This window comes from Chanos chanos, chromosome 9 (assembly GCF_902362185.1).
Source record: "Chanos chanos chromosome 9, fChaCha1.1, whole genome shotgun sequence".
Lineage (NCBI taxonomy): Eukaryota > Metazoa > Chordata > Actinopteri > Gonorynchiformes > Chanidae > Chanos > Chanos chanos.
In genome coordinates this window covers 17040266-17055039 of record NC_044503.1, presented here as the reverse complement: position 1 = coordinate 17055039, position 14774 = coordinate 17040266, and the positions used below count along the sequence as shown (strand labels likewise).

Below are 14774 nucleotides of genomic sequence, written 5' to 3'. Positions count from 1 at the left end.
AAGCGCCGTGCCGCAGTTACAACCGAAGTGACGTGGAGATTTTCAAAGTCACTGCAGCGCGTGCAGAGATTGCCATCCACCGGTATAGTCGTAGCACTACCCGAACATTTGAGACGGGGATTTCGGGCACCGAATCCAAAGTCGCTCCAGGGCGGACTGACATCATCAGTCATATTACCAATGAGATTTTGTTATCTCTTTAAAATTGGCTCTTTTTTATTTAATCAAATTATACAGTTTGCCAAATTGCCAAACAATCGATGAGCGTCGTTTTTCAAATGTGGATAGTACATCGCAAATGCACAATGAAACGTAGGCCTAATGGCGAAAAATCAGACACGAGTTTGTTAACGGAGAATTCAGGTGTCTCTTTGCTGCTGTCAATTCATTACAGAACAGTGTGTAAGTGTTGAAAACTGATGGTTAAGTCTTATTCAAATCCGGGAATCTGAATTTGAGTTGGATCTGACACCAGTATTGAGGAAGGAGAATTGGAATTGTTTTGAAAACACAGGAAAGAAATTCTATTCGTTGGAATTCCTGAGCTAAGGAACTTAGCATATTATCTGCAATCACTGAAAATATAAATTACACTAAATATTAGGACATTGAGGAGAGGCTCAGGTGTTCAAAGCGGTCGTTTATTTTGATTAGGTCTATAAAGCGTACCGGAGTGGTGATCAGCTCAGGTAGGGGCTCCTTTTTGGATGAGCTATAGACGCACCAATTCACTCATCGTAAGGGAAATCTAAGGTAAAAACAGATCTAAGATTTTAAGTCCTCTACTGTTAAAATATTTACAGTTTCTTACTCCTCTGCTCGTTTCGCACTTTCTATACAGCTGTAATCCACGAAAAAGTTTACATGTAGGCTGTACACTCTTACAGTCAAACATGGTTCAGAACCAAGTATTTGACTGGAAAATCCAATATGTGCGCAGCCCTACAGAGGGATTTTCTACCCCAAATCTACACTGTCTACAGTGTTAGAGATTTGTAGGAATTTAATATTGTGTCAGTCCGATTGGCCTACACTAGATGGCACTAATGCACCACATAACAAGTCGATCGTTCTTGCCGTATGAGGTGAATGTTTTAAGATCATTCGAAACACTCCGAAAAATCTTCTTACGTAAACATAAAAATATTAGAATCTGTTTGGTGCTTTAAGAGCGGAAAAGGTCCTCAAATTTAGCATTTTGATAAATGACGCCACTCTGGTTTATGTGAGTATTGTAAAAAGGTTTTGTATTCATAGTAATGGCGATGTGATATTTTTATTAAGTAGGATTAAGTAGCTCTCCTGCAGATGTACTATCGGGTAGAGGTTGCTATCAATCCCATCAACTCAGCTCACCTCCGGGATATTATGAAACAGGAACTTTCCGTTGGTTGGATATAATTAAACCAAAAATCGAAACTGACCAGTAGAAGAAGGGGGTGGGGCGTTCTTTATTGAGTCTTCCCTTTCGGCCTTCTAAATTATGGATCGTCAAATGCTGTTTCCCTAGTTGTAGATGGTTTTTATAGCCTATCTCTGCACATCTGTTTTTGAAACATAACCGGAACGACAGACGGGAACGCTAATTTAGTAATGTACCGTAGAAGCATGGCTACCTAGTCCATACCTATATTTTAGTATTAGTGTTTGTTAGGCTATATGAAAAAATAAACGTGACTCCCATATAAGCATAGTTTGTGTACGGAATACCACAGACGACCCTGTCCTCCATTTGCACTGGAGCGAAAAGATTGACCCAGTAAAAGACTCCGCTGGCGGTGCGGAGAATGTTATCCGAGGCTATACTGTGTCTGGACGTTTTACATGTGACTCCAACAACCTTTCACCTTCAAAACTAATTGCATGCCCAAGCTTTAACTGGAGCGTCTTTCGACTAACTCTACAGCTGCAGGGGGAAAAACAGCAGGTCGGTTCACAACACCATAAAAACGCTTAAAAGTTTATTGAAATTAAGATTCGTGAGTGCGTCTCTCTGCCGGCGTGAACACTGACTCATAGCTCCTAGTGACACGCGTTTATTCTATTATAAGCAAATGAGGCCAGGCAGTGTGACAACAGTCTCTCCGGTGACGTGGGAGTAGGGCCATGTTAGTCCCCAAACGAGACATTACAGTCTTAATCAACATCCAGCCTAATTTTTCTTGCCGTATACACTAACGCAGATTCTGAGAGGTGCCGTCGGGAATTGTTATATTAATAACGTAAGAGCTGAAAACCACACAACTTAAAGGGATTTAGCTATATATATAATTTATTTATTTGCTTTATTCTTTGGCTGATGACAGTAATAGCCTACTGGTGGGACAGTTGGGTAGAGGCTACGTCGTCACTTCGTAACTTCATGTAGCCGAGCTGTCACAAAAAGTGCTGCGGAGTATATCACTAGCTCCAAAATCACCCTTCGAGCTCACTCCGCCATTTCCGATTTACTCTATTAAAACACTACCATTCACAATCTTGTACAAACAGACAACTAAACAGGCGACTTATTGTTGAATCAGAGGTGTTAGATAAAAGAGCGAAAATCCGTAAAGTAGCGAGCAGACGTTGGAGTTGTGCACATACAGTAGAAAATTAAAAACAATCTCAGACGTCCTTATAAAACAGTTCCATATTTATTGCAAAATATTTTTACAGAGTACAACCGAAAAGAAAGAACGAAACGAAAACTTCAAAACAAAATTAATCCATCAACGTAGTTGGAATTAACAGTAAGGCCAACACCAGAACTCAGTGTGCTGATCTATACACGCATCAACCGTAACTTCGTGTAGCTTAAATTATGTTTCCACATACTTCTTCTTCTTAAAGTGAAACGCAGCCGTACATTTCAAAACGACACTGCTTCTCTCCTCATTGGTTATTGCCTAAAATTTACTCAGTGATAATTCAATCATTTACACCTGGACACCACACTGCAATTTATCGTTGCAGGTTCACTTGTTTTTATAGACAGAACCGAGATAGTTTTTAAACCATGAAAATAAAAAAGGGGGAAAACACATGAGTAACCCATATCAGAAAAAGCTTTAACTTAAAACTTCCTGGGTATGGACAAAGTGTCAGTTACATTTGTATTATATAAATCTTTGATGTTCTCCAGGAGATGTCCTCCTGTGAATATGAGGACTATTAACACTGGGTAAATAAGAAACCATGAATTATATTCCAACAGTGAGCTCACTGATTTACCTCATTCATGTTCACCGGGAAACTAACATTAACAATGAAAACTGAAATTCCTACAAACTGTGTAATTTTTTCTACACATGTCATTAACTGCTTATTTTTGTCGTGACAACGTGACGTGAATGAAAGTGTAGGCCTACCTCACGTCACCCCTCAACAGGCTGTAAGATCGGCTGTCCAGAGTTTAATGTGGAAAACTGACGGCTGGAGTCTTTTCCTTGTCTCTGATACGTGTCATCTGTCTGCTTATCTCAGCAGAAAATAGTATTTTTTGTTATTGTCGTTTTTCATTCATTCATTTATCTGCATCTTTTGACCTATACATTGGAAAAGAAAATCTGTTCGGAATTCCAGTTTTCACAGCTAGTTACAACAAAAGCCTCTGAATTCAGGGTAGCTAGGCTAATATTTCAGTTCCTGACATGAAGAATATAGATCGGTTAAATGAATAGAAAACATTACGAAGGCTCCGTACACAACTGTGGAAACTATAAGCGCGCGACTCTGCGCACTCGCTCAGTTTTTTGGCACTGGTGTCGCGCTCTCTTTTCATGTGGCTCACTCCTATTGACCTACAGGTGGTTACAGCGTCCGACTTAGCAGAAGGCAAATTAATTTAGGATACATTTCTGACATTCAAATGTACATCTCAGAGTTACACCCCACCTCCCACCCCAGCCCCCAAAAGCGGGAGCTATAAACCCCTTGTAGCTGGACACCGAATAATATAAAAAAAAGTATCGATTAAAATAGAATAATTTCTTAAATGCATACATTAAGCCCTTCTAGAACGAAACATTTAATAATATGACGATCGAACTACAAGGGGTGGTGATGTAGCCTGAAGTAGTTAAATTACAATCCCAGGTGAGGTCTTACTGGAGGGTTGTAGTTCGGACGACTCTGTCAAACGCAGTCGACTGATTCTTTTTTTTTCTCCTGTTTTCTCACCATTTTAATGTAATGCTTATTTCGTTTTCGTTTTTTAACAAGCAACACCAGAAAGAAATCCATGCCCAAAGCCGAGAGGTTGGTCTGTTCTTCCCGGAGCAGCAGTGTCTTTCTGTCGCCTATGAGATATGTGGTATATGTGACATACTTCGACAGCTCATGCTAATCTCTTAGCAAAAATCAGAAAATGCAGTCAGAGCTTGATGAGGACTTGTACGGAATCAGGCTCTTTCCCAGAAAACAGCCGATGCTGCTTCGACAGTCCGAACTGAGACGCGTAAATACCAGCAAAGAGGCTAAGAAATGCTTTAGACGAAGAGCAGAATGCAGATTACTGAGAGTTCGTGTGATAGTGAAATGGACCTACACAAATACACTGCCATGCTTTGTTTAACACAAGATGGCTTCTCTGTCATTCAAGAAAATGATTAGCTATCTCAACGTCTGTCTACACAAAACTTTACAATTAATGTTTGTTTTGCGACTTTGCGTTCTGAACATTCGTCAAAACATCTGCCAAGCGTTTGTCATCGGTCAAACGGGACGTTGGATGTTTTTTGGGCTTCTTCATCAGCTAGCAACATTGCTAAGCCGACCCCAGAAAGACAACAGCCAGCTATAAAACTATTATTACTTTGATAAATAGGAACACCATCAGATATAAACAGTCCTGGTTGCCAGTTTCTTTAAACCACTAATGTAATCCAAGACACACTGAGTCATCTAAGTAATATGCATACCGGCATGCTTATAATGCATATCTCTTGGGTTTGGAAAGATCAGGGGAGGGGCTTTCCAAAGAAAAACTAACAAAGTGAATGACAGACATGGAGTCTGTGAAAGGACAACAGAATATGTTTCTCAAAATGCAACAGCCGATAAAACTGAGACTTCAGCGGGTGGGTTGGGGGCGGGTGGGTTTTGGGTGTTATACAAGTTTCAGCTCTGTCAGAATGGAGCCTGTTGAGTTGAACTAAAAAAAAAAACAAAAAAACAATAAGTTAGGGGGTAGAGCCAGCAGGAGAAAAGTGTGTTTCTGAGTGTGTGTCATTTTGCGGAGATCTCTTTTAGGACCAAGCCGTTTCTGATGCATGACACACGCACACACATTCAAACTTTCATACACACAAGCGAGCCCATTGCCATACGTGTGCACACACTCAGTGTCCCACTAACCCACCATAACAGCGTAGTGTCAAGTCTCTCATGCAGAAGGTGGCTGTGGTTACAGTTTGTCTGTCAAACTTGGCTTAAACACAGCTCAGTCCAGGATGGGCGGGTCAGCTGGTTCATTTAGCAGGACGGCCAAGTAAGAGGGAGGCTCTGATTGGATAATCAGGAAAGACGGGCTGGTTGGCTGACAGCAGGCTGATGAAAATGGTCACGCGTCGTCCAGCAGTTGTTGGAAATTGATCCATACGTATTAGTGTGTGTGTTGTGTGTGTGTATGTGTGTGTGTTAGACGAAGAGCTGGATCCTCTCGCGGATGGTCTGTCTGCAGATAGGACAGGTCTTGAGGGCCGCGCTGCAGTCGATGCAGGAGGCGTGGCCACACTGGAAGACCAGTTTGATGTGGTTGTCGATGCAGATAGGGCAGGTGATTCGTTCCTCCATCTGTCTGTAACGGGACTGCAGCTGCTCCAGCAGGTTATGCTGCTCTGAGTTCTCTGAGCTGGGACTGAAGTCCACCTCTGTTTGGTCTGATTGAAAAGAAGAAAGAAAGAAAGAAAGAAAGAAAGATATTCACTGGTTATTGATCTGTAGTATGCAGGACTTCCTGACAAACTGAGTTAATAACTCCAAACACATTTTCAGAAAGCGTGAATGCTGAAACCCTAATGTCGATATCAGAAGTGTTACCTTGTCGAATTTTCTTGGTGATTGTGACCTGGCATTTGATGCATTTCTTCATTCTATGAGCACACTCTGGAGAGAGAGAGAGAGAGAGAGAGAGAGAGAGAGAGAAAACATTATCCCTGATGAACTGGAATGACTGATCCCATTCTACAGCATGAAGACTGGACTAGTATGAAGCAATTCCACAGAGTAGCTTCCATTTAGCTTCAGCTGATGTAGTCTAGGGTCCAGTCACATAAACATACTTATTAGTTTAAGGAACAGACTTGTGGCAGATGCAGGAATTATAAAAAATGTTTTAAGAATATGTTTTGAAAATTCTGTCCTCTTTGGTTGGTTCATATGGTCTTTGACGTGGTCTTTGTTTCTCTCTGAACAGGCCTCTCATGAAACCACGCACTGTTATGATAATTACTCATTATTTTTATGTGACTGCCCCATTGTAAAGTCTATCTGATGGAGAAGAGACAAGAAAAGTACACTACTCTTGACATCTGGAAAAACAGACTGAGTTAAAGTCGTGTATATACCATGTGTGAGGTCTTTGTGAGCTGTGAGTGAGATGTGCATGTGCTCTTTGGAATATGGTAGAGATGTATTCAAAACACATTAAAGAGACTCTTAAAGGTGTGAAGGACATAGCTGAGACGAGTTTAAGAGGCTCTTAAACGTTGGAGAGGCGTATTTGAGACGCAGTCGTGATGGTGATGGGACGTGTTTGAGACGCAGCTGTTACGGTGATGGGACGTGTTTTAGACGCAGTTGTTATGGTGATGGGACGTGTTTTAGACGCAGTTGTTATGGTGATGGGACGCGTTTTAGACGCAGTACTGATGGTCATGGGACGTGTTTGAGATGTGGGCGTACCCTCGCAGGCCACACTGTGTTGGCAGGGGGAGAAGAGGACCAGCAGTGCCAGTTCAGAGCAGATGAGGCATTCGCTGGGGCCAGGCACGCTGGGCATGGCCAGGTTGGTCATGGTGTTTGGTGTCGTGTGGACACGTCTCAGACTGCTGCTGCTGGTGCCTGTGCCACATGTACTCGCCTGGAGCTGTTGCAACCTGACACACACACACACACACACAATACACATGAACACGCACTTCACAGCTGGCCTCTGAGTTCATCAAATATTTGTTTAATTCTTTTGGCCTGAATTTAGAAACTGTTTAAATTGTCTCATTCAATTAGAATCACACAGTATCTGTCGGTTCCTTTTTGAGAAACATCTGGGGAAAAAGTAGGTAAGTCAGACTGACCTACATACTAAGTCTGTTTCTCTGACTCACGCGCACTCTCACACACACACACCTGTATTTCTCTGACTCACGCTCACGCACACACACACACACACACACACACACACACACACAAACACACATACCTGTGTTTCTCTGAGAAACTCCTGATGAGCTGTAGGACAGTGCTGTCTGTGACCAGGTCTAGCGGGCTTTTGCCCTTGTGGTTAGCGTAGTTTATATCTGCCCCCTCCTGTGCCAGGAAACAGGCGATGGCTGTGCCCACGTTCAGCTCTGTGTTACCCAGGAGACCCGAGGCACTCAGCTTCAAAACAAAACAACAAACAAAAAAAACAAACAAAACATCATCATTAAGAGAGCACACAAAGACTCCACAAACCCCACTAGCCACGTCTGGTTATGAGAACATGCTCTCAAACAGAACATGTCTCTGAGGACTACGTGTAGATGACTCAGGAACACACGTGTCAGACTCTAGTCCTCAAGGGCCACAATGTCTGCAGGTCTTTGATCCAACCATGCACTGCACCACCTGATCCCACCAATTAGTTCTCCTTCCCTCAGATCTGGAGGCGACGCAGTTAGTGAAATCAGGTGGCATAGCTCAAGCCTTGAGTGAAAACCCGCTGACACTGCGGTCCTTGAGGACATGGGTATGACACTCCTCAACTCAGAGAAAATCCTGTGAGATTTGTGACATCAATAACCTGTCAATGGAACCTCACATTCGGGCTGTGGCTGTAAGCAGAACTATCCCAGATCCCATCAGCCAAGTAACACAGCTGTGCCACAATGTGGGCCGGTACGTAAGATGCTTTCCAGCTAATGTGACATACTTAAAGTTGTTAAACTGGAGACAGTAAACATGCTTAAAAGATTTGCTGTCAGTAGACAATGCACTGAGAAGATCCTGATACCGACATATCATGTAGACCTCTGAAGAAGAAATCTACTGGGTCAAGACATTTGCCTCCTCCTGCCTTCTCTGATTGTGAGTGACAGTGAAAACTGGATGAAGCATTTTTGAAAGGTAGTGATTCATTGAAACAGATCAAGATCTTAATAAAACTGTCTGTATGCATTCAGACATGGCTGCACGTCCCCCTCACTTCAATGTCTTTATGATCTCAAACGTGCCATCGTGTGTTAATAAGTCTGCAGTGTGTGTGTGTGTGTGTGTGTGTGTTTTCTCTTAGTCACGAGCAGATTAAATTAGTGAATGGATGAGATGTGACAGGACCCCAGTCTATTTGAATCCAGAATCTGTTCAGATGAAATCAGCTGAAGGGAAAACACAGGGGGCTAGTCGCCAACAGAGAGATACAAACCCTGGGTTTCTGTGTAGGTGTTGTGTATTTGCAAGACTTGTGTGTCTATAAGATTTTGTGTATTTGTAAAATTTGTGCGTTTCTAAGGTTTTGTGTATTTGTAAGATTTGTATGTTTGTAAGGTTTAGTGAGTTTGTAAGGGTTTGTGTGTTTGTACGGTGTTTGTGTGTATAAGGTGTTTGTGTGTTTGCAAGATTTGTAAGGGTTTGTGCGTTTTTACGGTGTTTGTGTGTTTGCAAGATTTGTAAGGGTTTGTGTGTTATTACGGTGTTTGTGTGTTTTTAAGGTGTTTGTAAGATTTGTGTGTTTGTAAGGTTTTGTGTGTCTGTGTTTGTAAGATTTGTGTGTTTGTAAGGTGTTTGTGTGTCTGTGTGATTGTAAGATTTGTGTGTTTGTAAGATTTGTGTGTTTGTAAAGTTTTGTGTGTCTGTGTGTTTGTAATATTTGTGTGTTTGTAAGGTTTTGTGTGTCTGTGTGTTTGTAAGATTTGTGTGTTTGTAAAGTTTTGTGTGTTTTTAAGGTGTTTGTAAGATTTGTGTGTTTGTAAGGTTTTGTGTGTTTTTAAGGTGTTTGTAAGATTTGTGTGTTTGTAAGGTTTTGTGTGTCTGTGTGTTTTTAAGGTGTTTGTAAGGTTTTGTATGTTTGTAAGGTTTTGTGTGTCTGTGTGTTTTTAAGGTGTTTGTAAGATTTGTGTGTTTGTAAGGTTTTGTGTGTCTGTGTGTTTTTAAGGTGTTTGTAAGATTTGTGTGTTTGTAAGGTTTTGTGTGTCTGTGTGTTTGTAAGTTCTGGCTGATGTCCAGTTTTACACTCTGTTTTTCTGTGCTTGAGTGCTGCTAGTTCTTTGTGTGAGTGTGTGTGGGTGAGTGTCTTTGTCCTTCAGTGATGGCTGAAATGTACATGTCGACCTGTCTGAGTTATTGCTTTCATACTTCAGACTGTAATTTCTCTGAGAGCAGGTCAGAGAGAGCGTGAATGAAAACAGCAGTGATAGCATCGTAGCGACTGGAGTGCTTGACACAGGAGCCAGACGAACAGTCAGGTTCCCTCAGAAACTTAACGCCATCACTACAGTGGTGCCTAAAACTCCTGATCTCCCTCCTGTCTTTCCCTCACTCCTCTCTCTCACACGCTCCATTTCACTCTCTTTTTCCTCTCACCACCCACAGAGATGAGTCTCTTCCCTAGAGGTGGCTGGCGACTGCTCTGTGAGGTTCTGTCTGAGAAAAAGACATCTGACTTCCTGTGGAGGGAAGTCTACACAGGGGCGGGAGCTCCACAGAGACGCCTGCCCACCTCCATCCAGGTGTTAAAGCGAGATGGCCCTTTAGGTTTAGGAGAAACATCATTCTTGCATTTTTGCGTACATTCTTGCATCTTTGAGTGGTTTGTTTCCTTTGCTTACCTGGTCTTTTTTCGCATTAAGAGAGACTTTTCTCTTAAATTGTTCATTTTTGCGCCCAGTTACAAGGTACAGTGGTGCTGTTGAATTTTCTCTGGTCCAGTGTAGTAAAGCTGACTGAGCTGAATTTTAGGACACATCTCTGTGGACACACTGGTCATTTCCACAGGACAGGAACTGACAACTGAGCATGCCAATTGGTAAACTGGGACGTTACTGTTTTTATTGGTTCTTTGGGACTACATCTCTATTTAAAATATTTTTGTGTGTACTTATTGATTATGTATTGATGTAATTTTGTCTGGTGTGGAATGTGGTACTGATGCAGTGACTGACAGGGCACTTACTCGACTGTAGAGCCCAGAGCCCTCTCCGTCGGCTGTTGTCATGACGTTGGCGAGTCGTTGGCGGCTGAGGGCGATGTGCATGGCCGTGTCTCCGTCTTCGTCCTCGGCATTGACGTCAGCTCCCTCAGCCACCAGCAGCTGGACCAGCTCCGTGTGTCCCTGCGTCACCGCCAGCTGGAGCGGAGTCTGGTTACGGTTGTTTCGAATGTTCACGTCACATCGACCCTAAGGGATAAAAACCGTGGGGGTTTCAGTTTACAGATTACAGTGCCCCGAATTCACCTCCACTGCCTGTTCTGCTTAATCTCATTTGTACATATGTTTCCAGCAGCTGAATGGGAATGAATTCACTCTATTGTTTTGTCATAATTTCTGCAGTCCCTGTAGAGCAGTGGCCACCAAGGAGAGGAAACAAATGTTACACTTTAGAACCGGGTAAGATTTGCACACTTTTCCTGTGAAATCTGAGATTCTGAGCACAATTTCTAGTGTCACTGTTCATTCTCTGCATCCATATTAGTGATGAGAATGAGCACACGCCTGATACCAGTGATGAGGAGCTTCATGATTAGCTATGATTTAGTAATAAGTAACAAGTGTACTCATAGTGTCATTGATTGTGCTTAATAACATATTTTTAATGTCCACCAGGGGGAGCACTAGCCCTGGGAGCTGACGGTCTCAGAGGAAATGGGAGAGAAGAACTCTTTGTATGAGTGCTGACCCAAAGGTGCACATGCTCAATATCATTACCTATATCACAGCAACAATAAGCATGTCAATACAGACCCACCGGTATATAGTCTCTGTTACACTGTGATCTTATTACAATAATTAATCCAGCAAGATCAATGCCATTCATCTCCTCCCCATCTATACATTTCTGAAGAAGGATTCTGGTTAGCATAGCGTAGCCCTGCTCTCCAGTTGTACAGAATGCTAAATGTTAAAACATGCCAGCGCACTGAAGGTTCTTCCAGCCCGTTTCTACAAAGATGAATTCCACTCGGAACCAGCAGATGCCACTCATAGTAACCTCAACGATGCCTTATTCTGTTTCTGTTTCTTCTTTTCGTTTATTACATGCCGGACTCAGAAATAACTTCTCTGATGAATACAATAAATTTTCAGAATGATTCCACCTCTCCCTCTTCATCGTTTTGTGTGCCGGTGCAAATGTCCGGGAACTGCTATGCTAACACATGCAAGCCTAACCGTTTGGAAAAGAACTTGGACAGATGATTAGGTTTGGGTTGACAGTGGTGCTCACCTCTTTGATTAGGATCTCAGCGACATCTCGGTGGTTGTTGAGCGCGGCCAAGTGCAGCGCAGCGAATCCGTCCTCCTTTTTCACATCTGCCAGCTGTCGCGCCCGGGCCAGGATCTTCTCTGTCGCCCTGGAAACACACAGTCAGCCACCAGGCATGAGCGACAACCGATATTAAACAGACAGGGAACTGCTCCTCTCTTTCTCTGGACTTCAAACTTTCTTTAGGGCCCTTTGACTTAGCAGTAGGCCTATGTGTTCTTTTAAAGACCATGGCAGGTGAATAGTCAGTACTAAAGTTCTTCCGTGGCTTTTCCTTGGAACTTAAAGAACTAAACCGGCGTGTTTGACAGAGCCTTTTTTTAGTATCCTGAGGCACAGTTTAAGTAAAACACCGTGACAAATAAACAAAACTTGTTTTGGAGTGCTGTGTGAGGTGGTGACTGACATACTCTGGCGTCCTTGAAAGGTTTGGAGCAGATCTGAAACAAACACAGCTGTTTGAAAGCTTTAACAGGTGATAAACCTGACAAGCTGGGAGAAGGATCGCTCCATTAGTAAAGATTAAGCTCTGTACAGGTCTGACCTCTTTAGTGTGTGTGTGTGTGTGCATGCTGTCCCCAAAGCTGTTGTAATGGCCAAAGCCTGAGAAGTGGTCTGGCTAATCTTCTGTTGGTCATTTGTCACAAATCTGCTCTCTGACCTCGTTTCTTTTCCTGCCACACACACCCACACATAAGCTTCAGCGCACACACACACACACACACACACACACACACATACACACATAAACAGATGTGTGCATCCCTACAGAATATGTGAGTCTATAGAGAGAGTGCAGCAGTGCTGGTGTGATGAGAGAGACAGAGACACAGGAGAGGATAGGAATGGTTATTGATCTGGTTTTATTCCTCTGTCATATGAAGAAGATCATGGTAATACTGCAGAGTGATTATCAAACAGAATCATTCTGACAGTGTGTGTGAGTGTGTGTGTGTGTGGGAGGGGGGGGGTTGATTTTGGTTGATTCTAGTCCACAGTCCCACAGTGCTCTGGTTGATTCTAGTCCACAGTCCCACAGTGCTCTGGTTGATTCTAGTCTAGTGTTTTACAGTGCTCTGGTTGATTCTAGTCTAGTGTTTTACAGTGCTCTGGTTGATTCTAGTCTAGTGTTTTACAGTGTTCTGGTTGATTCTAGTCTAGTGTTTTACAGTGCTCTGGTTGATTTTAGTCTAGTGTTTTACAGTGCTCTGGTTGATTCTAGTCCACAGTCCCACAGTGCTCTGGTTGATTCTAGTCTAGTGTTTTACAGTGCTCTGGTTGATTCTAGTCTAGTGTTTTACAGTGCTCTGGTTGATTCTAGTCTAGTGTTTTACAGTGTTCTGGTTGATTCTAGTCTAGTGTTTTACAGTGTTCTGGTTGATTCTAGTCTAGTGTTTTACAGTGCTCTGGTTGATTCTAGTCCACAGTCCCACAGTGCTCTGGTTGATTCTAGTCTAGTGTTTTACAGTGCTCTGGTTGATTCTAGTCTAGTGTTTTACAGTGCTCTGGTTGATTCTAGTCTAGTGTTTTACAGTGTTCTGGTTGATTCTAGTCTAGTGTTTTACAGTGCTCTGGTTGATTTTAGTCTAGTGTTTTACAGTGCTCTGGTTGATTCTAGTCTAGTGTTTTACAGTGTTCTGGTTGATTCTAGTCTAGTGTTTTACAGTGCTCTGGTTGATTCTAGTCTAGTGTTTTACAGTGCTCTGGTTGATTCTAGTCTAGTGTTTTACAGTGTTCTGGTTGATTCTAGTCTAGTGTTTTACAGTGCTCTGGTTGATTCTAGTCTAGTGTTTTACAGTGTTCTGGTTGATTTTAGTCTAGTGTTTTACAGTGTTCTGGTTGATTCTAGTCTAGTGTTTTACAGTGCTCTGGTTGATTCTAGCCTAGTGTTTTACAGTGCTCTGGTTGATTCTAGTCTAGTGTTTTACAGTGTTCTGGTTGATTCTAGTCTAGTGTTTTACAGTGTTCTGGTTGATTCTAGTCTAGTGTTTTACAGTGCTCTGGTTGATTCTAGTCTAGTATTTTACAGTGCTCTGGTTGATTCTAGTCTAGTGTTTTACAGTGCTCTGGTTGATTCTAGTCTAGTGTTTTACAGTGCTCTGGTTGATTCTAGTCTAGTATTTTACAGTGCTCTGGTTGATTCTAGTCTAGTGTTTTACAGTGCTCTGGTTGATTCTAGCCTAGTGTTTTACAGTGCTCTGGTTGATTCTAGTCTAGTATTTTACAGTGCTCTGGTTGATTCTAGTCTAGTGTTTTACAGTGCTCTGGTTGATTCTAGTCTAGTGTTTTACAGTGTTCTGGTTGATTCTAGTCTAGTGTTTTACAGTGCTCTGGTTGATTCTAGTCTAGTATTTTACAGTGCTCTGGTTGATTCTAGTCTAGTGTTTTACAGTGTTCTGGTTGATTCTAGTCTAGTGTTTTACAGTGCTCTGGTTGATTCTAGCCTAGTGTTTTACAGTGCTCTGGTTGATTCTAGTCTAGTGTTTTACAGTGTTCTGGTTGATTCTAGTCTAGTGTTTTACAGTGTTCTGGTTGATTCTAGTCTAGTGTTTTACAGTGCTCTGGTTGATTCTAGTCTAGTATTTTACAGTGCTCTGGTTGATTCTAGTCTAGTGTTTTACAGTGCTCTGGTTGATTCTAGTCTAGTGTTTTACAGTGCTCTGGTTGATTGTAGTCTAGTATTTTACAGTGCTCTGGTTGATTCTAGTCTAGTGTTTTACAGTGCTCTGGTTGATTCTAGTCTAGTGTTTTACAGTGCTCTGGTTGATTCTAGTCTAGTATTTTACAGTGCTCTGGTTGATTCTAGTCTAGTGTTTTACAGTGCTCTGGTTGATTCTAGTCTAGTGTTTTACAGTGCTCTGGTTGATTCTAGTCTAGTGTTTTACAGTGCTCTGGTTGTACGCAACAAACAGCTGAGTCCATGTCTGTGGTGTGTATCTTTTCCTGGGACTAGAATGAGATTTAACAGAGACTCCAGTGTGAGACACATTAGACAATGAGGCCTAGCTTATGACATTTCTCTTATAACACACCAGTGTGTCTCACCCCTGTTCACCATGCAACAGGCCAAATGTTAATTCCCCCTAAGAGTTTCAAGCATGTCAACGTGTGGCC

General features: G+C 42.3%; 1 protein-coding gene across 2 annotated transcripts in view; it reads right to left on the bottom strand.

Annotated features, from left to right (window-relative positions):
* Positions 1 to 2647: 2647 nt before the first annotated feature.
* The window catches only part of mib2 (MIB E3 ubiquitin protein ligase 2), a 52491-nt gene continuing 40364 nt past the window's right edge, over positions 2648 to 14774 (bottom strand). For both annotated transcript variants that reach the window (XM_030785674.1, XM_030785675.1), the window contains exons 14-19: positions 11622 to 11748; positions 10352 to 10576; positions 7403 to 7581; positions 6886 to 7079; positions 6022 to 6087; positions 2648 to 5861 (exon numbers count right to left, since the gene is read on the bottom strand). In XM_030785674.1, the coding sequence (XP_030641534.1) occupies positions 5620 to 5861; positions 6022 to 6087; positions 6886 to 7079; positions 7403 to 7581; positions 10352 to 10576; positions 11622 to 11748 (1033 nt within the window). In that variant the 3' untranslated portion in view covers positions 2648 to 5619. The remainder of the gene's footprint in view (positions 5862 to 6021; positions 6088 to 6885; positions 7080 to 7402; positions 7582 to 10351; positions 10577 to 11621; positions 11749 to 14774) is intronic.